Source organism: Festucalex cinctus, chromosome 15 (genome assembly GCF_051991245.1).
Source record: "Festucalex cinctus isolate MCC-2025b chromosome 15, RoL_Fcin_1.0, whole genome shotgun sequence".
Classification (NCBI taxonomy): domain Eukaryota; kingdom Metazoa; phylum Chordata; class Actinopteri; order Syngnathiformes; family Syngnathidae; genus Festucalex; species Festucalex cinctus.
Genome location: NC_135425.1, coordinates 11,444,821 through 11,471,205, shown reverse-complemented (window position 1 = coordinate 11,471,205; position 26,385 = coordinate 11,444,821). Strand labels below are relative to the sequence as shown.

At 37.0% G+C, this 26,385-nt stretch overlaps 1 protein-coding gene across 5 annotated transcripts in view; it reads left to right on the top strand.

Annotated features, from left to right (window-relative positions):
• The window catches only part of tcf4 (transcription factor 4), a 211,268-nt gene that overhangs the window by 35,340 nt on the left and 149,543 nt on the right, over positions 1-26,385 (top strand). For all 5 annotated transcript variants that reach the window (XM_077496696.1, XM_077496697.1, XM_077496699.1 and 2 more), the window contains 2 exons: positions 23,495-23,550; positions 24,231-24,306. In XM_077496696.1, coding sequence (XP_077352822.1) covers positions 23,495-23,550; positions 24,231-24,306 — 132 coding nt within the window. The remainder of the gene's footprint in view (positions 1-23,494; positions 23,551-24,230; positions 24,307-26,385) is intronic.

Here is a 26,385-nt window from a genome sequence, read left to right as displayed (position 1 = left end):
CAGATCGTTCTAATTTGGAGCTCCGCATGTATGTTGAAGTAGTCAGTGTGAAAAATTGTATGAATGCAGAAAAAGTCTCCTGATAACGACCATTCAATAAGTTCTTAGATTTGGTCTGACACTCATTTTGTAGACCTACTGACTGACTGACTGGAACAGCATTAGTCATAATGATGTTTTTCAGTACTCTATCTGAGGAGAACCAGTAGTAGTAGAAATCAGTGGTTATTATTCTGCATTGTGGGTTTTTGTCTGTCCTGAAGAGATGCACCAGGATGGTACCATCTGTTCTGGTAATAAATGTGGCAATTTTGCTAGCTCGTTTCCTTACGCTTTTGGATTCATTCCTGTCCACCAGAATCATCTGAAAGCTGTCAGGGATAGCGATGAGATGCATAGGTTCTTGTGTATGAAATAGAAAAGACGAACGTACTGTAAATACAGAAATATCTATTTTTTTTTCCCCCTTTACACATATATCCTGGATAGAAGGATGAATGGATGTCGTTGATATTGCCTTTTCTTTATAAGATGCTATTGTCTGGAATTGTTAGTTGACTAGTATTTGAAGTGGTCTATCTCATTTGGTGATCTCTTTTTATACAGTACTTGATCATAGCAGATCTTGAGTGATGAACATTTACCGTTTCCCCATGATGCTTTTCAGTGTTCCTGTATAACTGACAAAGATGTCACAAATGGATTCTGGGCTTTCCCCCCCATGTGCACTTGCCATGACTATCACATATTTATATACAAATGCTTGAATGGATCAAATATGACATTTTAATGTGAGTATTTGAGTACCGTATTTTCCGCACTATAAGGCGCACCGCATTATAAGGCGCACCTTCAATGAATGACACATTTCAAAACTTTTTCCATATATAAGGCGCACCGCATTATAAGGCGCACCTTCAATGAATGACATATTTTAAATTTTTTTCCATATATAAGGCACTACAGTAGAGGCTGGAGTTACGTTATGCATCCATTAGATGGTGCTGCGCTAAAGGGAATGTCAACAAAACAGTCAGATAGGTCAGTTAAACTTTATTAGTAGATTACAAACCAGCTTTATGACAACTCCATTCACTCCCAAAATGAATAAACAGCTGTTTTATTATTTTCTCTGAGGTAAAGTATTCGTATTAGCTAGGGATCCAAGATGGTGGCATCTTCTGCGCATGTGCGTCACCGATCGTGCAGGGTCACCGATAGCGTCTTGACAGCGAGACCTGTTGCGGCTCAATATTGATCCATACAGTATATAAGGCGCACTGGATTATAAGGCGCATGGTCAGCTTTTGAAAAAAATGAAGGCTTTTAGGTGCACCTTATAGTGCGGAAAATACGGTAAATACGGTGCTTTTCTGCTTCACAGCACATTTTTAATTTTTACATGCACATTCAAGACCATTTAGATATTATTATATACGTGCTCTGAAGCAAATATTATAGCAAATATTGCTACGATATTTAAATGAATCTAATCATCAAAAAAAGTTTTTCCTGGTCAGCAACCTGTATCACTGACTCTGTGTTAATATTAACCTATTTTTATTGTTAATTACTGACAGACAAACACAGATGTTGCTGTGATCTGGTATTCTCTGCTTGCCACAGGTCTTGAATGAGACTTTTTCAGTCTCCATCCAGCTGGCTCGTGCCTGATTTTGACTCATCACATAAGCAATGGAGAGTAACCAGCTGTTTCATATAGCCATATTTTTCACAAGGGTTGGAAAGCAGACAGCTGTAACTCAACCAAAAACTCGAACACTAAACGCAAACTCAAAGTCACTGTCATCTTAGAATGCACAGCGAAACGAATTCTCTTTAAAGCTGCTTTTCAACTGAATGATCACTAGTTGTTTAGCACATGTCCTGCAGCAACCATGTGCATCACAGTTAAGTGACTAAGTTAGTGTTTTAATTTCTAAAGACCACATTGATTTGGTTCATATTTAGATGGGAAAATGGCCCAAGAAAATCCTACCTGCCGTTTCAGGGATTTTTCCTCTACTGGCTGCTTGGTTGCTGGGAATATTTATTGTACAGTATACAGCAGGGATGGGCTACTTCAAGGGTGGAGGAGGCCACAATTTTTCATCAGGGACCAGGACCACATACTTCCTAAGCAGATGTGTGACAACAATTCCATTTTAAATATGGACAAAATATATGTTGACCCACGAAGAGTGAAGTAATTGATGAACATTGAAATGAAATGCATTGTATATATTAAAAGAAAACAAAAACACAAACAAAAATAACCTGCAAAATATTTTGCGCACCATTCTTATGCAGGGGTCCACACTAGTAGAGAAAATATTTTCAGAATTTACCAAAACCAAATATTTTTTTGGGGAAAAATATGTATTTATCGAGGACTTTCATGGTGTGGGTTTGGCCACACATAGCCCTTGGACCTGGTATACAGCAATACATTTGTACTATTATTTTATACTTGTCATGTTGGTGCATGCATGTGTTGATCTCACAGGAATTCCGTTATTATTCTCCAAGGTCATTTAAACGTTCTTGTACACGCACTGTGGGGTATATTCACCAAGAATGCGCTGCGTCCGGTAATAATGCAAAATATTGCACCACAACTGCACCCGCAGTCTGGGTCCAGTTACCCACCTATTCACTAAGGATATTGCTCTAATCATATACCGGCACAAAACTGACAGCTTGGAGCAAGTTTGCACCTGATATACCACACATGTCAATGGATTTGGACCAAGAACATGGTTGTTATGGTAACAGTTGCGAGAAAGATGACATTATCAGAAAGCGAGGTTGGATCGAGAGTAAGTTTTAGAGCGCCATTAAGCTGTACAGAGCAGAGAGGACGACAACGACGTAATTCATTCATAAAGTAGAAATTATTGGTGCAATCGTGCTTTAAAAATATATTTTCAGAGGTTGGCGTGGGCGTACAGTATGCATCTGGCACGTAAAAAATTATCGTAAAAATACCTCCCCGCCATTGCCAATCACGGGTTACGTTATGTGTCCTAAACCAACATAGAAAAATCTCTCTGTCTGTGTGTGTCTCTCTCTCTCTCTCTCTCTCTCTCTCTCTCTCTCTCTCTCTCTCTCTCTCTCTCTCTCTCTCTCTCGGCAGGTTTATAAATGCTTTCCATAAACGCTATTTGCGTCATGCAAACTCGTTGTGGCTATTTGCGCTGGCGTTAGTGAATTCGACGCTGCATATCAATGAGTCTCATTTGCATTGGGGTGGGCATATGTTACGTCAAATGTATGCAAATTACCTAATTTACATACGCACAAATAACACAGGCGCACCGTGGCGCAATCCGGTTGGCAGTGCGTTTAGTGACGGATTTCCCCATCTGCGCGTGTTTAGTGAATTAGGCACTCCTGGATTGCTCCATTTTTACCGGTTAGCGCCGTGCAAAGGCGACGCAAACCTTGGGTGAATAGGCCCCTCTGTGTTTGTTGCAGCTTTTACAACGTATTAAAACTCTTTGAATAGTAACAATGTGAAATGTGAAGCAGAAAGTTCTGTTCTCTGTTTGTATAATAACCAGTTATAGTCTGACAGTCATAAATCCACCCACTCAGATACATGTGCTTCCATCATTCGAGAGCATTCTATTAATTTTTTCAAAACAGCAACTTAACTAACCAAAGAAACATCTGCACTCATGCTAAATTTAAAAAGAAAATACCTCAAATTAAAACATTTTCCCGGTCTTAACATGTCGATGATAAGCTTTAAACAATTCCAAGGATCAACAAGTACAGCACATTGTGAAGCCTTGTTGAGGGGGTGGTCCTGTCTCATGCAAATAAGCCACAGCTCACCCCACCGTGCAAGTGGTGGACTGGGAACGGAATTCCGTCTGGGAAAATATTCGTCATCAGGGAGGATGGGGACGTTGGCTGGCGGACGACACAACAGACATGCGCTGAATCCTATTCGTCGAAGGGAGCACAGTGATCGACGACGTGCGCCAATTACTAATTAGCGACGGAAATGAAAATGCACTCAAATGGACGGGCTGTTCCGGTTCCCAATAGCTAGTCCACCCATGTTCTGTTCCCATCATGTCTGCATTGCAAATAGCTACTTGCGCTCACGTAGCAGCCCCAAATTTGAATTAAAAGAAAATGAGTGATGAAATGAGAGGAGATTATTGTAGAAAAACAAGATTAATGTAAAAACGTGTACTTTGTAAAACAATTGTATTAATATGTACAAACTGTGTAAAGCAATGTGATGGGGAAAAAAATGAATGAAGTGAATGTGTGAAATGGGAATTACCCTATGACACACACGCAAATACACGCCTTCACATTAATGTGTTTGGATAGAGTAGCAGCTCTCCACTTACTGCGTGCCCTGACATGTATTATATGGTTTTGAAAGGGGAAGCCTTCACTTTGGCGTTTGCCAGCGTGCATATGTGTATGGTGGGTGCGGGCGTTTTCTTGAGATCAATGATGTTATGGAGTGCTATAGCTGTTGACTCAATACACACACTCACACTCACGCACAGCAGTGGTGCCTGTTCTTAGTCAAGTGACACACTGACCTTCTGACATCTGGTCACTCAAACATCTGGAGGCTCAAGCTGATGTGCACACAATGGAATGTCAGTCAAATACGATGGGAAGGTACAGTAACCTTTGACACAGTGGTGTGGTTGTAATTGGTCAACGCAATCTGACTTTGGACTGGCCTCCATGATACGAGTACTCGAATCAGAAGGCACTTAGTTTAGTTTATTTTAAATAAACTTCACAAGCTTATGTAAAGTATTTTTTTGCTTGAAGCCCTTAGAGAGCAAGGAACCTTGTTAGGTATAGTAAATTAACTCTTTGACTGCCAAACGTTATCCAAAAAACCCCCCAAAGGTGCCAGCATTTTCTCTCATTTTCAAAGCAAACAGAATATTGTGCAGTATGACATAAATATGGTGGATAGCATATGAAAGATTGGATTCCATTCTTTCATGAGAAAAAAAAGTGTTTCTACCTTATTCTGTTCTTTAGTAATCACCATTTGAAATTAGGTCATTTGAGTGACATAAGCGAAAATACAAAAATATTGAGAAAAACAAGCTTTTTGTGAAAATATACATTTTTTTGCACAACAATGACTTTGACACTAATATTTTTTTTGTTTAATGACAAGGCAGCGCTGCACAAGACGTTGTGCTGCCCATCGAGAGAAAAAAATGGCAATGTAAGTGTGGGTGACTATCGTGTCTTTATGTGGCCTGCGATTTGACTCCCAAAATGAGCTGAGACGTTCACCTTTCCCACCACAATGAACACAATAAAGGATAGATGGTCACTAGAGAAGACTTTGATGGAATGGGGAAACATTTGTAAGTGTGAATTAATTGGAATACTGGTGTTTTGAGACACACTTTATGATTCTCATATGTGATGGGATGGGGGGCTTTGGGTTTGTAGCAACGCAAATTGGACTGATGGCAAACAAACTATAGCAAATTATCACTGAAGATGTTTACCTGTTCTCTTAACAAGCTGCATTCTCACTCTGCTGAACAGTTTCTTCTTGGTTGATTCAAACAGACCAAAGTGTCTGTTTTCTTGTTTGAATGTGTTGTATGTATCAATCCTCTGGGACCATCACATATTATCTTCTATTTTGTACTGATTTTGATAGATAATTGGGAAAATAAACTAGGACCAAATTAAATGTCTGAAAGGGGTTTTCTTCTTGATTTATATCACTTCCCTAAAAACAAATCTAAGTTGCATTTACAAAGCATTTTCAAACTCATAGTATTATTCATTTGAATTGTCACTGAATGGTCAGTGGTTGACTCTTTTGACCCCTGTGCAGATAGCGTGCGTGGGTTCAGTCTCCATATTCTCGTTGCGTTTGTGTGACTTTTCTCATAGTACTTTGGCTTCCTCCCATATTCCTAAAGCATATTTGCAAGTTTAGGGTGTCCACCCTTGCCCATACATGTCCACTTTATTTTTTTTTACAGCCCGCCATGAAAATGTCTGGTTTTCATTGTGCCACAAATGAGTGGCGCAGTGCACCGTGTTTCGGTGACTGGTAGACTGCAGACTGCACCCAAGTTGATCGCGAGAGGTGTAAGGAAATAAGAAAGGCAATACACCAGTAAATAGTGACCTAAGCAAGATTTTATTATTATTTTTTTATAGAATATATTTGTATATATAGTTTATTATTATTATTATTATTATTATTATTGTTGTTGTTGTTGTTATTATTATTATATAGACTATACACAATATAAATTCATATTTTCAGTTTTATAACCCATTATATATATGTATGTATATATATATATATATATATATATATATATATATATATATATAGATCTAAAAAAAAAAAAAAAGGAAATAAGAAAGGCGGGTTTTGTGTGTGTGTTATTATTGCTATATATTTAAAACGTTTTACATACATCACTTCCTGTGCATTCAAATAATAGCTCCCTGGCAAAGCTCTGTGCTGCCAAACAGATGGGAGCGGGTTCGATCCCTGTTCGCATACTATACAATTCGCTATATAGATCCAATTGATTGGTCTGTCTCTTTGTGTCCTGTGACTGACGACTGGCGACCAGTCCAGGTTCTAGTTTGCCTTTACTTCTGAAAGGTGCATATAAGTGGAACATGCCCTTAAGACAACCTGCTTTCTGGTACTTTTCTTTAAACGGTGCTTTCAAAGGACTTAATTCACTCTTAAGAATCAGGCTCATGATTATTAATGGTTTATTTTCAAGTGATAATCTCCATGCTTGCTTTGGATGCCTGTTTCCCTTGTGTTGGGTAAAAGATTGCTACGGAAAGAAGTTGTGCCACAGTGGACGTCTTTGTGGATGTGATTCAACTTCAATGCTTCTGCTGGTTGCTGCCAATTAGTGTGCTGTATTCCATTTTTTCACACTTGCATCAAGATGCCATTATTATTTAAAAAAAAAACAACAAAAAAAAGAAAATCCAATGAAAAGAATTGTTTACTTTTCATTAAATGACATCCTTATAATCACTCGTCCTTCCCTGCTGAAGAGGAGTATTTATTGTAAGTAATTAGAAAAAAAGAACAACATTGCAGCTGACTAAAACATTCTTGTGAACTCAATACAGTTCAGCTACAGTTGGTTTTCGAGAAGGCCCATGGGGTCTTTTGGTGGCTTTTAAGGGACTTGCTCAGCAAACGGGGAACAACTTTGTTTTGAGATCTGTCAGAGGTTTCGTTCTGTTGTTTGCCACGACACACACGTAATGCACTAGAAGCAATGGGGATAGTGTGGGCAGGTGCTTGTCATTATTTTCCCGTTTGAGTTTACACCAGCTGCAACCTCCTCTTCTTGAGGTGATGACAGAAGGCTTGGCGAGGGGAGGGAGGGAGACGAGGACAAAAGGAAGGAAGAATGAAGTGAGGAGGAGCTGGAGGAAGATGAGAACGTAAAAAAAAGAATACAAGGGAAGAACTTTGGCTGTTGGAGGGAGGAACATTGAAAATTGTGGGAAGCTGATAAAGTCGGCACAGAACATCACCTGTCTGCCTCACCATTAAACTTCGCACATTAAAACAGTATTATCTTGAAATATTTAAAGGTCAGATTAATGTCGTTTAAATCTAATTGCTCTCTAATGGTATGAGACATGACATGCATTTGCAGCAAACAGAGTGGGTGATTTGGGGAAAGAGTGGCTGGTGGAAGGTGGCTCGAAATCCATCCATCCGTCCGTTTTCTATACCCCTTATCCTCATTACCTCATTGCTGGTGTGATGGAGCTATACGGGTACACCATGGACTGTTTGCCAGCTAGAAATAAGAAAAATGAAAGATTAATTTGGCATTGATGTAATTTTTTTTCAGCATTTTAGGGATATTCGATAATACTTTTTTTTTCAGTTTGAGTACTCACCTCTTGAGTCGTCACCGATACCTATACGAACTACCAATACCACAAGAATTTTTTTTAACATAAAATTTTCTAAAAAAAAAAAAAAAAAAAAAAAAAAAAATTGACAGATAATTTTCAAGAAAGGCGTAAATATCCCAATATAGCATTTTCCTTAAAATTGCATGAAATAATGGCAATTTCATTGATCGTTAACTCATTTGCTCCCAAAAACGTAAAAATACGTTCTATCTTAAATATTACCAGTGTCCCAAAGACGTATTTAGACATTTTTTTTATTTTATTTTTTTTATGCTCGTGCATCCAGAAGGCTTTGATGCAGCCGCTGAACTGAAAAAAAAAACAAACGGTTGAAGCAATGGTAGTTATGACCAAAACAGCCAGAGGTGGCAGCAGAGTTTAAGAGATCAACCAGGGCCATGTTGCAACAAGCTGTTTTCCCCACAGTTTTAAACAGATTTGTGAATATCGATGAAACCTAGCTATATTCTAATGCTAATTGTTGTGAAACAGAAACAGATACAAATGTACTTTTTTCCTGATAAAAGAAGAGACTCTAATCTTTTTTTTTTTTTTTTTTTTTTTGGTAGGTTCCATGTTTTTATAGCAATAGAACACAACAGTCTGTGGACCTTGCAAAATCAGTCAAAATCCAGTAAAACAGCCGGGAGCGAAGGGGGGTGCTCCAGTGAAATTGGCTCGGACGGAATGAGTTAAATGGCGGAGTCACGAGTACTGATTCTTTGAAATATGGCTGGGTATCAGACCGATATGTTACCTAGTATTGTACTTGTCCATCCTAAGTTTTAATTCAAGCAAATATCCTGATAGTCCTAACTAGGCAGGACCAGAACATGATTAACTCAAAACCTTTATAGATTACACCAAAGTGTGCACCACACAAATACTTCAAATGAAAGAGCATTTTTCCTTTCTAAGATGCTCCAGGTTCATCATCAGACAGTACATGTTATATTCAATGTTTATCAATGTTTTTTTGAAGGATTTGTTTGGATTTAAGGCACATGTCGTTAACAGCCATGCGCACTCCCTTCCCACAGCGACGGATATAATAGTAATAATAATGGTTGGATGTAGGTCGTACGTCTCCCAATCTCGCCAAAGAAACTTTGAACCAATACGACAATGACAAAAATTTACCAAATTTTTCACAACCCAAAGTTGGAAAATATGCCAGCGTGTACCAGGCCTCTCTTGTCCAATGAAAGCTGGGTTTGCCCCCATCTAACCTGTAACTCAAATGAGTTGTGGTACAGCTGCAATAGTTTAAGCCAACTTTTTTGCCGTAAGTCTCCACAGGCAAAGATGACATCTTTCGTACTTCACAGGAGCGCTCGAAAATCTATTAAAGTCAAATGCGCATTAACTTGAAAGGACCTGGACTTTGACAGCATTTTCAACGGACCAGCGAGTCGCCCAAGTCGATTCCTTTAAAAGAACACTCGTTTGTAGTCTGTCATGGAGGAATTTGTAACATGAGGAGGTTTGCAGGGTTTTGTGACGAGTGACAGGTCTGAGCGTGATTTTTGAATTTTAGGAACCTCACTAGCAAGTAGAATTGTTTTTTAAGAGCACTTTTTTTTTTGGTCCGATTGACAATCATAACAAACTAATTCATCTTAATCCTTGAATGCAGCACGAGTTGTGGCCTTTACCAATGTTAGGAGCTTAGAGAAAAAATAAAATAAAATCAACAAGTCTGGAGAAACTGAGAGAATGTCTGCAGGCGCTATCTGTGTGTGTGTGTCGCTATTTGTTGCTGTGTGCGTATATGTTGTGGCACTGACTTTGTGTGGGTGTGTTTGGCTGTTATGGCCTGTGTGTGTGTCAAGAGGGTTGTTTGTCAGTGACTGTCAAACTGCATGTGTGAGTGTGTGCGCGTGAGTCCCTTCCCTACAACCTTGCACCCATGCAGACATGCTAACTCGTTAGCGGCTTCTCACTCCTTGTTTCCAGAAAAGGAGGTGCCATCCAGGTGGCAATATCCCACGATGAACCTCTTCCCAGTCTGTAATAACGGTCGCTCTTGGTAACATCTACGTCAGGGGGTAAAACATGGATGCCACATTTAAACAATGGATGAAACTTTCCATTGATTTCACACTATCACTTCTATAAAAAAAAAAATCACAACAAATAGTTACATTATTGATCAGTGCCTACTCAAAAGTCAGATTGCTCAAATACCGTAAAGTGTTAAGTATACAGTACATGGTTGTGAGGATGTTGATGTACCCATTTTACTTTTGGCTCAGCAAATTAACTTAATCAACAATCTACAATCTAGGCTCTTAGCTAAAAGAGGTTAATCTACATCCACAATATTTTGTACGATCTAAAATAAATATAATAAGGCATATGAAGAATGGGCAACTTATATAATGGGAAGGGTGGGGTGTGAGGGCCACAACTTTTCATCAGTAGTACTGAGATATTGTATTTCCTTTTTCATAATACATTTCACAATGCATGTTTAATTAAAAAAAATCAACAATCAAAAAATAACGACATACTGTGATTATTTTTATTTTTTACTTGTGTAAAGGGCTTTCGCGCATTAAAAATAACTATCAAAGATGCACAAATCTCATTTTGTATATGTTTTTTTTTTCTCACAAAAATCAACCAACTTAAAATTGTATTACCATTCAGGTACTCTGTTTTGTTTAGCTTGTCATTCCAAATCCGCAAAAAAAAACTGAGCATAATCACGAGAGGGTAAGAAGAATTGCAATTAAGCAATGTCTGCCATCTAGTAGTCAATGGTGACATTACAACTTAAAATTATATAGTTGAACCCGCTATTCACAGTGATAGTAAAATAGCCCACAAATAGTGAAAATACACATATAATTGACCCCAACTGATATACATTTGGTGGTTAAAAAAAATATTTTTTTTTCTTTTCTTTTTTTTTTTTTTGTAAAATGGGAAAATACTACGGGGGGGGGGGGGGGAAACAAAAAAAAAACAGTGAATTTGTGAGTACCAAGCCTGGAGTATTCATGGGATGCACTGTAGTAGAAGAAACATATTTATAGATTTGAAAAGACATTTGATAAGTAGCTCGAGGGGCGGGGAGTGGGGGGTGGTGGGTTATAGATGACCTTTTTACCTGGATCTGGCCCATATTTGTAACACTTGTGCCTATGTCAGAAATTGTGAGTGGACTGGATGAAAGTTTGGGTGTAGTTTCAATATAGATCCGCAATATAACCAATATATAATCAATATTACCAAAGAATTGACATAAATCAAAATCTATGTTTGGTTTGCATTCAAATGTGTGTCTTGATAGTGGACAGATGTATAAACTTTAAATGTTAATGTGGAATTCTGGTGCTGATCCAATTTGAACTGTTTGGCCTCAGCAGAAGTCATCAACCTTGACTCAAAGCCAGTCCTTGACTTGTGCATGCAAACAAGTAACTGCAGACTGAACTTGGGAGAACGGGACAGAATACATTTTCATCTCGCATTTGGCTTTGAGTACTATTAGAAAGCGATGAATTGGAGTCAGCGATAAAGAAGCTGTACAGTGTTAAATCATCCTTTTCACCACTTTAGTACAATTTGTTTCATTAATATTATGGAACTGGATATGTTTTTTGTTTTCTTTTCAACAATATTAAACGAAGAATGCTGATCAAATAACACCAGATTCTTCTCTGTCAACCAGACGAAAACTGCAAAACGTATTATAACCTAAACACAACAACTAACAATACTGAAAATAACACTAATAGGCACACCAATAAACTTGCCTTGCCAAATGATAAAAATAACCATGCATAAAATGTATATAGCGCTTTTCTAGATGCTGAAAGCCACTTTACACGTATTGTAGGAAAGCACGAGACTCAGTGGGAGGAAGCTGAAGCTTGTTTCTTTTTCGAGTGACTGTGTGACTGATTTCTCAGTAAATGGCTGTTAATGCTGTGATGGTTTCTGTGATCTATTATTAGCAGGTTGGGCGCAAGATGATGGAATTCACCTGAGCCCCATTCTCACTTCCTTGTCGCCTACTCAAACCAACAAATGTCTGTGCTCCCTTTCCTGCACAGGTGCATGTGAATGAATGTGTGGTATGATCCACACTTCAATGATTGCCTATTGATCCCGTCAGACCTACAGCATTACATTTGCCCTCACATTTAGAATGCCGGAGTCTGAAGCGTCTTTTTAAAAAAAAAAAAAAAATTATTTATTTTTTATTTTTATTTATTTATTTTGTTTTTAGTTCAAGGGGAACTCATCAGGAACACTTTGTTTCTCATGCAACCATCGTGACATGTAGTAGATGCAGCAGTAGATTGTTTAATGACCCATGCAGTACTGTAGCACTGTATCAAGCACTGTTGAAGTTGCAAATGGATTTAATAATAATGCACATTTGAAGCATGCTCATTAAGACATTCAGATTCGATTCAAATAGGGGACTTGAAATAACAGATTATGAAAGATTTTAGCCATTAATTTGGACATAACATATTTGAGATAACTTTGTGTGCTGTTTGAATATCAGCTATACACTGTTATGATTTGGAGGGGTGGAGTGAGAGATGTGGACCCAAATAGAGGAGACCGATCGGACAGGAAATGAGCAACATAGTGATTTATTGATAAGTGGGCAGGAAAACCATGAATTAAACTTGACAGAATGTGACGTGACTGGACTTGTCTTTACAGAACTAGACTTGACTTGACTTGACAGAACTAGACTTGACTTGACAGAACTAGACTTGACTTGACTTGACAGAACTAGACTTGATATAACTAGACTTGACTTGACATATCTAGACTTGATATAACTAGACTTGACTTGACATACCTAGACTTGACAGAACGAGACTCGACTTGACTTGACTTGACTTGACAGGACTTGACAGGACTTCACTTGACTTGACAGAACTTCACTTGACTTGACTTGACTTGAACGAACTTCACTTGACTTGACTTGAAAGAACTTAATTTGACTTGACAGGACCTGACTTGAAAAGCTTACCAGACGAGACACCCAAAATGACCCACGTAACACCAGCAATGCACCCACGCCGACTGGACAAACACAACAGACTAAATACACTAACACTAATGACCTAAAGAGACACATCTGGGAGAACACAAGTGGCTGAGGAGAGTGATTGGTTACAAGGGAAGGGAAGACACACTCAGGTGGACGTGGTTAGACATAACGAGGCAACCGAAGAAACGAGGAATACATGACAAAACCACCAATCACAGACAAACATACCCAAAAATACCAAAATAAAATATATATATATATATATATGGATATATATATATATATATATGGATATATATATATATATATATGGATATATATATATATATATATATGGATATATATGGATATATATATATATATATATATATATATATATATATATATATATATATATATATATATATGGATATATATGGATATATATATATATATATGGATATATATGGATATATATATGGATATATATGGATATATATGTATATATGGATATATATATATGTATATATATATATGTATATATGTATATATATGTGTATATATATATGTATATATATATATATATATATATATGTATATATATGTATATATATGTATATATATATATATGTGTGTATATATATATATACATATATATATATATATATATATATATATATATATATATATATATATATGTATGTATATATATATATATCCAAGTTGCTTCTTCCATATGGGCCATTTGACTCCCCTCTAAAGGGAAATTGTGTTTACCCAAGGCTGGCTCTAAAAGTGGGAGGCAGTCTGTTGTCTCTCATGATGAGTGATGATGATAGTGGTTGTTTGGGGGTTTTGATATAATGCAGGCTGTCACTGATGTAGACAGTTTTATTTACAGCATATGTTATACATATTTGCTTGTGCGCTTTTGCGTGTTTTATGTTCAGAACTGTGTAGGTTCACCTTTACCTGCCTGCAAGAACAAACTAGGGTCCGTTTTACCTTAATGTTTACATGTGATGAGAGGTCAAAGAGCAAGAGAAGGTAAAAAGAGGGATGGTAGCTTTTTTTTTTTTACTCAAAAATTGAAGCGTGATGAAGATTTAGTGACTTGTTTGTACTTGTGTAGGAAAAGCAAGCAGCACTGAGATTTCAGTTACAGCTAATTAGTTTGGGATAAATGTTAATTTAGGGATTAGAGGGTTTCTTGAAGCCATGACCACCATCTTTGTTGACTGTCAGCAATCTAGTTTGAACTACCTTGTTCACACCTTGACTTGAGCAATCTTCTTCTGTTCAGTCACATTCAAACCAAATTATCCTTCATTTCCACAAGGACTCTTCACAACCTTCCCAAATATTAAAAGACATACAGTTTTCAGAAAAATAAGGAAGGTACATTTGAGGATAGTAAAGGACGAGAGTGAAGGGAAAAAACAAGAGTTAGGCTGCTTCCTATTTTCCCTGGTAATTAAAAGCAGATGTCAAGGTACGAATTTCTGAGCTTGTTTAACGCAGCCCAACTGTTTGCCGATTTACTTTCTGCACTTGTTGAAAGACCATTTCACAGCCTCTCATCCAACCCTTGGACTTCCTCCAGTTTGTGGAAATGTCTCTCCTCCTCTCTCGTGCTATGATTAAGCCTTACTTATCCTTCTGTTTGCGGTACCACAGAGCTGGCAGGTGTCCGTGAGATAGAGTTTTGCAAAACCAACATATACAAAAAAACTCCTCAGAGGGAAAGAAGCCGTAATTGAATTGTCAAACTCAAGTCTACCTAGAGACTGGATCTCTCTCTCTCTCTCTCTCTCTCTCTCTCTCTCTCTCTCTCTCTCTCTCTCTCTCTCTCTCTCTCTCTCTCTCTCTCTCTCTCTCTCTCTCTCTCTCTCTCTCTCTCTCTCTCTCTCTCTCTCTCTCTCTCTCTCTCTCTCTCTCTCTCTCTCCTCTCTCTCTCTCTCTCTCTAATTAGATAATTAATTGATGGGTTTAATTGATTGCTTTAGTCTTAGAAGTCTACACATCTTTGAACTCAAATGAATCTATTAATCATTAAATTGTTGATGTTCTGAATGAACAATTATATTCACATTCACTCAACGTGAGACAGTAATAATGTAATTAGGGCCCCTTTGGCTGAATGCTCATCTAGGATTTGAGAGTTGACCGGGTGAGTTTCTCTCAAAAAGAATGTCATCATACAGTTTGTTCTTAAAGCGCTTTATAAATAAAGTTTTGTTGAGTGATTTAATTATATTTTTACTGAAAAATATTCCTCTTTGGGTGTGAGAAGATGTGTGTTATGACTGTGTTTTGTGTTGGGTCATTTTTTTTTTATAATGTTGATGTTATTAGTTGCTTATGCAGTTACTATATCCTTTGTGATGATAATGTTTGCAGTTGTTATGCAGTTGGTGCTATGGTGCCATATTAGTCACTTTTAGTTTGTCTAGTCTAGGCAAAAATGATCCGATTCTCACTTTTTCACACACTCTTGAATCCCCTTTTCAATGACCAGCCCTCGTCAGGGGCCATATGGCATGACTCCTTCTTGTGATTCGCCATTTCAGCACTGTGAAAACAAACCTTACATTGTGTGTACCTGCAAAACTTTTTTAGGTCAGGTATTAAGTGTTTTGTTGTTTTTACATCTTAATATATGGAATGGACTTATTTTGACACTTTTTTTTTAACAGTTAATATCTTAACAATTTTCCAAATAGGCTTTGTGTTGGGACATTATGAAAAATTTTAGTCAAAATCTGAATATGCTGGAGACCAGCATCCCACAACAGATTGTGTCCGACCTTAAATGTTCCATTGAACAAAATGCGGATACAAACATTTGCAACTTCTTTGTTTCGGAACATACCCATGCAAATGATTTGTATTTTCTCACTTGTGATCATGTATTTTGTTTTTTTTCTGCATATAACTTGCTCTTAGGCAGTACTTTGGCTCCGTGCTTTCATGTGCATTGTTCTCACTACTTTTAAAAGTTTGCTAACTCTGCTGCTTTTTAGTCTGCGACAATTTTGCTTTTTTTATTTCCTTTTGTTCCTCCGGTGGTAATGGTGTGTAGAGATCTAAGCCACAGTTGGCTCGGCTTCACATGGGCTTGTGTGGAGAGACGAGGGGGGGTTGTCAAAGGAATCGGCTGGGCTTCTTATTCTTCTTCCACTGCAGAGAGGGGAAAATATAGAAAGGGAAGGGCCCTGCTATTATCAATATTAATCTCACTTTTTGGAAAGGCATCTGTAGGCTATGAGTATTTAAAAAAAAAAAAAACTCTGCTGATTCAAGAAAGCCATGTTTGAACTTGCTAATCTTTTTTTTCTCTCTACTTTTCCTGTCACTCCCTCCCATTCTCTCTTTCCCTCTATTACTTCACAAGATCCTCTCTCTATTCATTTAGTGTGCCATTAGCTCTCCAAGCTGTTGTTTGTTTTGCTACTTTAATGTGCTTTTTTTCTAAACAAAAAAGCGAGAAAACAAGCAACATAAAATGGCACGTAAAAAAAAACAAAAAAAAAAACGTTAATGTGTAGGTTGTGTGCGTGTTTCTCTGTCTGTGTGTGCGTGCGAGGCCATTGGCACTAAACTTACTTGGGTCCAGATGTTCTAATTATAGAACAGCTCTGCTGCCTAATGACAGGAAACACTGGCCCCTGTGTGTGTGTATGAGCATTTGTGTGAGTGTATATGCGGGTGTGTATTTTTATGTGTGGGGTGTGTATGCTTGTATGTGTGCAGAAAATCAATAGGCATAGTAACACGTTGAATGTGCATCAGACAGAAGCGTTAATGCATGTGTGGTCATTAACCTCGTGAACCCCAACTTCCTCCTGAAATTCTTCTCTAACTACATATTTTGTTTCCCAAAACATGTTTGTGGTCCTAAATGAATCACATGAATACTCTTCTAGGTTAAATTTTGATATTTGCAAAGACAAACATGCTCACTTTTGATTGAGTGGTAAATTGTTTTATGTGCAGATGTTATTGTTGCTGCTGTTATTAGAAGTAGTATTATTGTCATGATTTGTTGCACAAGTATAGTAGTCACATAGCCTGTTTTGAGGGACAGACAAGAGAAAAAATACATACTTGAAAGAAAGTAAGTCCAATATCAATTTACTTTTGAATGCCCATACAAAATACTGCATGATCAGTGTGATCGATAAAACAACAGAACCGCAGCAAGTGGTACAGAGAGGAAAAAATGTTATACTCCGTCAAATATAACTGATACTGTTTCTTTATGAACCTGGAATATTTTTGCATACCAAAATTAGTAGTATTGATGCAAATTTTTTGACTGTGCCAATGATGATACGCGACGGGGAAAAACAAAAAATGTATTTTGTCATTTAGTCCTGGTGACAAGTTTAGCAGCTTAGTTGGCAAAAGGGTGTTTAAATAGTACATATGTGACTCATTTGTAAAAGGACAGTAAAACAGTGACTACCTTTACATGCAGTCAAAAACTCTTTCAAAACACAAATATTGGCATTACTGTATCTCGATTTTGAAAGATCACGTAAATCTGCAAAAACCCGAATATGCTCTGATTAGCTTTTTTTTTTTTTTTTTTTTTTTCCCTAACCCGAATATTTGGTCATGACCAAATATTTTACAATGTATTTTTAAATATATTTATTTTCTTTCATATTTTTTTATATATTTTACATTTATTTATATACTGTATATATCAGTGGCGAGCGGTCATAATAAGCTATTAATGAGGTGCATGACCAAGCCCTTCAATAAAATCATTAAAATAATTATAGTTATACAATGCCACAGTGTGTGTGTGTATATATATATATATTTCATCTCACATTTATACTGGAGACTAGATGATAGTCATGCAGTACTTGCTTAATAGAAAAATCTCACTCAAATAATATAAGAGAAAAAAGAAAAAAGACAAGCAGCAGAGAATGCAGGTTAATTGTACAAAATGAGGTAGAATGTAATTGTTAGTTTGCAAAGATAACAAGGCAACGAATGACTGAATTGAATTGAGCATTACATCACTTCATTTTTTTGGAGACGCACACACACACGCACACTAAGAGTGGGATTGCGGGTGTCAGACAGTTTAAGCGGCTTTAAAGAAGAAGATTCAAAGACGTAATCTGACGCTTAATTCTTACTGTCTCATCTTCTTGTGTGTTAGCACTCGTGTGTGTGTGTGTGTGTGGGTGTGTGTGTGTGTGTGTGTGTGTGTGTGTGTACGTGATAACCCACGATAATAATGTGAATGGGGTTCAGTGAAAGTACAAAAGGCTTCTGTTACACTCACAACTCAATGAAATTGTCTCTTTCTTCCGCAGTTGTATAACTTGTAGTTATATGACTTGGACTCATTTAATGACTTGCTCCAAAAGACTCAACTTCGGCTTCACTTTGAATGGAATTTCATGACAAATAAATCTACTTTATAAAATAGTGTGTCATTTGTTTTAGAAAGAAATGTTTTTTTTAGTGATGTTTCCAACCTGAAGATTAGAAACACATCTACCATGTTTACCTTCATCTATCCAACTCAGGAAAGTGAAATGTGAAGCTAACATAGCTATGCTAGCTTGGCAGTTTAGCTCACCAATACCTGGTCAAATATTGACTAAACCTCATGTCAATAACGTGTTCACTTGAGATGATGATAAAGTGAAAGATAAGATCTTTTGGTCATCAGCGCGTCCGCCATATTTGATGTGGCAGGCCCGCATAAAATAATACACGTCAACTTGAATGAACTACAATCACCCATTTATACATACTAACACATTTGTGAAACAAATTGGCACCATAAACACTTAAATTTAAATGATGATTACAGTTCACGCTTACTTTCATATACTAAAAAACAAAACAAAAGAAAAAAAACTGTCCATATTCATCATCACAGTAAGTGTTGGATACATTGGTATCTCAATGACTATATGTTGTATGCATGGGTGGTGGAGGATGGGCGTGGCCTATAGTTACTTGCAGAGCGCAAATGAGAACAGTGGAGCTATACATCTTACACAGGTGCAGTCTCACATGCGCACACAAACACACACACACACACACACACATTGTACACTTGATTTGTTTTACATGTCAAAAAAATACCTTTCGTCAGCGTGTCATGATGTATACTGATACATCAGGTGCAATAGGTTATCCATCCATTCATCCATCCATCCATCCATCCATCCATCCATCGTTTAGAACATTATTTCCTTTATTAATTGCACATAAATAACGTTAGCGGAGAGACTAACTATCGAATTATATCAGCTAAGATTAGCAGCTAGTACACTGGTACTACTTTTAAGGTTACAGTATCGTTGTTTTATGTTTTAATAAAAGTTACAAAGCTAATATTGGCAAATAGAAAAAAATATGTACTGTACATTCTGGCTTCAAACCTTTGTTCATTTTTGTGGCAGTTATTAGATGTTATCCTGCAAATACTGTGGTAATCATATATGGTCATCTTTGGTAGTTTTTGAGGACATCTTGTTTACAACAAATACATTTTGATCTGAATTGGAAGGAAGTGCTTAATCTTGTTTTGACAACTGCCGAAGTTAGTTTATTAAGGGGCTGTTCCTCTATGCTGACTGCATTTTCGGGCGGCGTATAAATTATTTATGAAGTAGTGTAGCTGTGCTTATCATTGAGCTGTAATTAACAAATGAATCTAATAATATGTCATTAAAGTGTAGCTACCTCATAGACTGCACTTTGTAATTGTGTTTAAGACTTATTTATTTATTTATTTATTGAAAAACATTTTTTTTTTGTCCAGGTGAGGCAACTTACAGCAAATTCTGAGTTGCAATGCTGACCTGGCCGAGAGACATCAGATAAGAGTAAAATCAAGCAAAATTAAAAGCAGATATGACATGATGTAGTTACATCATAGCACATGCTGATTAAAAAGGGATACTTGACTCATTGAGCCATTTTCACCAATAAAAAGTTTACATTTTGTTGAGAATTGATTTGATAACTTTATTATTTATTATTTTATTATTATTTTTATGTACAATTAATACCTTTAAAAACACGTTTCTGCTTGCTGTCAACTGAAGATGATATCACAAGGAAATAGGTAACAACCAATCACGGCTCACCTGTTTTCTGGGTTTGGTCAGCAAACTGAGCCATGATTGGTCCTCAGCACAGATGATGTTATCCTCAGTCAACAGCAAGTGGCAAAATGACTTTTTAAAGGTTTTAATTGTTCATGAAATATAATGAAGTTCTCACATGAATTATAGAGAAAATATTATCTTCTTACTGTTGAAAATGGCTCGAAAAGACAAGGATCCCTTTAACTCATTTGTTCCCAAAGACGTATTTATACGTATTTATTTTTTTTATTTTTATTTTTTTAATGTTTTTTTTATGCTAGAGCATACAGAAGTCTTTGATGCAGTGTCGGAACTGAAGAAAACGCTTGAAGCAATGAACAATGAACTTGAGCAAAAAGATATATAGTATAAGAGATCAAACAGACCCATGTTGAAAAAAAAAAACTTTTCCCCACTGTTTTAAACAGATTTGGGATGAAACTTAGCTATATTCTAATGCTAATTGCTGCAAAACGGAAACAGATAGAAATATACCTTTTTTTTGTCCTGATGAAAGAAGAGATGCTAATTTTTCTTTTGGTAGATTCCATGTTTTATAGCAATAGAATACAATACTCTGTGGGCCTTGCAAAAGCAGTCAAAATCCAGTAAAGGGGTTGCTTCAGTGAAAATGGCCGGGAGTGAATGAGTTAAAAGGTTCAAACCAAAATTAAAACGGATACAGTATAGTACCGGTATAATCTGAGCAAAAATGAGAGTATGATGTCAGACCATACACATGCTTGTTTGGTCAATCCTGATGTACTGTACATTGTGTCACATGACATGTAACAATTGTCCCCAGCCACCATCTACCACCACCAAACTCATCACAACGTAATTATTAAACAGTCATACATGAACTTTTTTTTGTTGTCAGTAATGACATAGAGTGCAATGGTGGAGTAAAGGCCAGTATTTGTGTTTCCTCGGCAGTAACGTACAATACACACACACACACACCAACACACATATTGCGAACAGCATTAATAGGGGTCTGTTTTGCGTCAGGCAGGTCTTAATATGATCATTGTGTGAGACATGGAGCTGTCTGTCAGTCTAAGTTCATTAACTGATGATAGATCACCTACAATGTGCGCACGTGCGCGTATTGGGCGCGCGCATGCGTGTGTTAGCGTTGGCGAGAGGGGAGTGGGAAAAATCATTTGTATTTTGCTATTTGTGTGTCGCTCCCCCTCTCCCCCTCTCCCTCTCGCTAGTGTAATTTCTAGCCCTCAATCGGAGGCCTTATCAGGTGCAGGACACATGGACGCCTCCTTCTTACCGCCTCTTCCTCCGCGTCTTTTAACTTCTGCACACTTTCTGCCACCTCTTTTGCACTCGTCCTTCTGCTTCAATCTGCTTTCCCATCCTCTCCATTTGCCCCACTGAATGATGCTCTCGCTAATTGTGGACCTCCACATCCTCTTCAACATCACTCCTACTTCTAAATCCGATACCTCCCAACTCTCAACCTGTCAAATGTCTTTTGCTTATACTCTGCTTAGACTTTTGATTAAATGCAGATAGCTGACGGCAAGCTATAAACTGTCTAATTTTGTCAAACGTCATACATTACCTGTTGGTTTATAGTTTCAGTTATATTTTTTTGTGGTAGCGTCAGTAGTTACACAGTTCTGAAGTTCTGGGTTTGAATCACAACTCAATACAAGAAGGTGTTTGCAAGTTCTCCCCAGGTTTGCATGCGTTTTTCCGGGTACAATGGCTTGTTAACATCAAGATCATTGAAGACTCAAAATGATTATGTAGGCTTGAATTCATGTGTGAACGGTTGCTTGTCTGAACCATTTATTACAAACATGGAGGCCAGGGGCGGGCCTGTTCTAAAAGTAGCTCATCAGTGATTGGACATTGTGATTTTCTAAGATTGTTGTAGAAGTGATCATTAAAAGAGAAAAACTTATAGACTTATACACACATATAGACTGGTTTAAATTGTATTTAAATTGTATTTTGCCTGGAATTGATTTTTCAGGAAACAAAAAAATGTAACCATTTGCATCATGAGGAGATGATGGAGATGATTTAGGCAAAAAAAAAAAAAATATATATATATATATATATATATATATGGTGATCTGGAGTCTATCCCATGACCTCACCTCTGATCCTAATGGACAAGAGGCATGGTAGATACATTGTTATTTATGTATTTCTGAAATACTGTCAATATAACCGACAAATGTATTGTGACAATGTTATGTACAACTTGCACAAACAAAAAACTTCACATTTAGTTAATTTAGCTCATTTAAAATTAGTAAATTTAGTAAATTTGGTCTAGCCTAACTCATTTGTTCCCAAAAACGTATAAAAACACTAAATATTACCATGGTCCCAAAAACATATTTATACTTTTTTTTTTTTTTTTTTTTTTTTTTTTTTTTTTTTAAGCTAGAGCATACAGAAGTGTTTGATGCAGCCTCTGAACTGAAGAGAACGCTTAATGCAATGGTAGTTATTACAAAAACGGCCAGCAACTGGCAGCAGAGTATAAGAGATCAAACAGGGCCATGTTGCAAAACAGCTGTTTTCCCCAGTGTTTTAAACAGATTTGTGAATAATGATGAAACTTAGCTATATTCTAATTCCAATTGCTGCAAAACCAGAAAGATATTACCGTATTATTGAGTTTGTGTATATGGAAGTTGTTTTGTGTTAGTTGCACATTGTCACACCGTTATAGAAAGAATAAAACTCCCAAATCAAGTGTTTATAATGAAGAAGGACATTTTAGTTTTCCAAGGTTGTTTGCCTGGAAGTACATTCCAGTATCACTTGTGGCAGGGAATCAAACCTGTGACCTCTCAGGCAAGAGACTGACCTTTGCAATGCAGTGTGATGGCAGCGGGGATTAGTGGTCTGTGCGAAAGCTTACAGGTCCATTACATTTCATAGAGACATTAAAGACTCTGCAATCATAATCAATAATGTTTAATGACATGGAGAAAGGAGAGATGATGATTTACTCTGATGTCGTTGATTACGCTCTTCGTCTGTACACAGAATCTACACACATGGCACAGTGTGCAATGTTGAGTGTTTAGGATAAAAGTCATTGAGGTATATTGATTATGTGGAATTAATGTACAGATGACCATTTGTGTGAATGAGCAACAACAACAACCAATTGTTCCGGGGATTTTTCACATCTTATCTTCAGATTAAAAATATTGCATAATATTTGAGCAATTCCTAATTTCAATTAGTGAGGAAAAGAAAAAAAACAGTTCGTAAATGCATTTTTATATCCATGCATCAGAACTGTGAGGCAGAAATGTTAACTACTAGTCTACAACCTATTCAATGTTAGATTTTTTTTTAAAGTATTTTCTGTTGTTCAATAATTTAATTCAATTTGTGTTCTCTCTTTTCTTTCACTATGCTGCAGATATGGAGGAGAGAACAAGTGCAGGGTCATGGGCGAGTGGAAGTCGTTCTTCGAAGGTAAAACAAAAAGAAACTGAAAAAAAAAAGTGGATTTTGTAAAGGGTTTAGGGAACAGTTTAGATTTAATGGGCCACAGTTTTTTTTTTTTTAATTTGTTTTTTATCAGTCCTATTCAGGACCATGCATTTTCTAAACTAGTGGTGGATTATCATATTACAACTTAAAACTACAGTCGACCCCTGCATACTCGCAATTCACAATTTTTACTTTTTTTTTCCCAGTATCTTTTGCCTTTTTTCTGGAATGTTTTTCCCCTTTTCCGGCCATCCTTTTCAGCATTTTTTGTTGTTGTAAGAATTCTCTAAGTTCGAAAAAAGCCATCTTCCTGAATCTTCCTCTTCACTTGCAAGAGATTTTGGACATAGTGTGCTTCAAACCTTGAGGGAATAGTTTGTGGAAGGCAATTTTCTTTTCCAGCCAGATGTGCCCCAGTGCACATAGCAAGGGCTGTGCAGATATGGTTGGATGAGTTCGGTGTGGGAGGACTTGAGATCCCTGGCCCTGACCCTGACCGCCCATCAAACACCTGTAGAATGAAATAGAACAGATAGTTTGATTCAGATCCGTCAAAAAGTCATGGACCAAAATCCCAGAAGACACGCTGCAAAACATATTTCTCCATTTGCATCAATGTAGTTTTCACTTAAAGTATTTCAATTATTTTTGTCTTTATCCAGAGCTATGCAGAAGGATCTCAGTACATTACATCGCATGACAGCCTCTCACCTCCTTACGCTAACTCCAGGCTAACGGGTAAGTGGCTTACTCACTGGGTTTTCCGATTTTGAAATCGCCCGTTTTTCTTGCTTTCGATCAGTAATCTTTGATTATAGCGAGTATGATTTCACACAAAATGGAGGAGTCAACTTAGTTTCTCACAACTCCAACTCCTGCCCCGTGCCCCCCTTCGGCCTCGGCGTGTGGAAAACGCCATGCAGCGTGTGCTCATTTACCCATGATGCACCATGCCTCTGGCCCTCTCTCCGATTTGGCGCCAGTTGTGAGCAAATGGCCACTGACACAGATAATCCGCCTCTCTTCCCCGCCTTCTCTTTCTCCTTGTCGAGCTCTCTCACACTTCGAGCGTAATTACCTTTGACTGGATTCATAAAATATGGAAGATGTCAGACCTCAGCCATCCATTTCTACCACATCTCTTTTGCTCTTATGTCTTGGTTATGGTTTATAGTCGGGTGTTGAAAATCTTCACATTTCGATAAGAGAAATAATAAACAGAAGTTTGTGTGCCTGTTTGAAACTATGTTATAGTCATCGAAAGAGGAATCAAAAACAATGTGCTTGTGCAACAACAGCATTTAGAATAACTTAATTTATAGGTACCATGTGCTACAATGTAATACAAACAGACACTACAACTGTATCATAATTCATGCCTTTAAAAATGTAGTTGTACTCAGTTTTATTGAAGAGATATATGCTTGTTATTGTTTACAATGGTCTAGAACTGCAATGAATCATACTGAGAGCTGTCTTATACTGTATTGTGGTCACCTTATACTCACACAAATATTCACATATACAGTATATCCAATAGCAAAGATGGTGTTCATAGTTTTGATAAAAGCCAATCAAAAATGTACACTATTTCCTTTCGTGACACAGTTGTCGAAACTATACTGAATCATACCTATAGTTGTGTATATTTTTACATACATAACCTAATTGGATATAACTCAGAAAGCAATGATTTTGAAACATAATGATATGAATTGATTCTCATCTATATATCCACAATGGAGTTATTATTTGCCTTTCTTACCATGGCCCCATTTTGTTTTGGGCCAATCCCAATGATCCGTATTTTGTTTGCAGTCAACGAACATACAAATATATTTATTGTCAGTTCTCAACCAGAACTTTTCTCTCATTGTAATGCAATATTTTGTGTAGCTAATAATCACAAATGGAATATTTCATGGCTGTATTACTTGTTTACTCATTTTAGTGATGAAAACAAAATAAAATAAATTCTAAGGATGAGAACTGATCACTGTTGGAATATGTTAGAAAGGCCATGAATACATATGGCATGGAATGCCTATACAAGCCCGAAATATAAACTTTTAGGTTTACTGAAATGATCCATTGTGTGTGCGATGTGTTTTGACAGTGTTGTGATTATACTATGTAGCTGCAGCGAGGATGAGCACGGGTTAGAAATGGAAATATTGTATTCTTCATCTCGCGCACGGGAACCTCAATTTACTTTGATAATGATAACACTAAGAGACAGAGACAGCCACAGATATAGAAAACACACACACCCACGCATGCATACACACGCTGTTCCACCATTGCATAGAAAACATCCTCCTCACTTCCCACTTGTGACTGTTCTCTGCTTCAACAGAATAACTTCATTGTAATATCAGATAGTATTCAGAGTCTGTTGGCTTTTCTGTCACTCTCGAACTTAGTGGACCCCCAAAGCCATCTACGTTGTCTCACTGTCAATAACCAGACCTCAGAGCTTTTGTCACATTTTTATATTTCCATCAGCCTGCCATGTTCAAAGTGGGAGCTTGAGTTATGAGTTCACGAAATGCGTAACTACATTTCAAAAATATTTTCCAATTGAAATGACGTAACGTGAAAATAATCGCTTAAGTCACTTTTTCAGATTTTTCAGGAAACAAAAAAATTTAACCATTTGCATCATGAGGAGATGATTTACGCAAAAAAAAACAAAAAAACAAAACAAAACATATATATATATATATATATATATATATTTGCACAAAAAAAAAAGACTAAGGCAATTATTTTAAGAAACAATCTATTTCAGAGCCCCCTGAAAAATATATCTTTAAA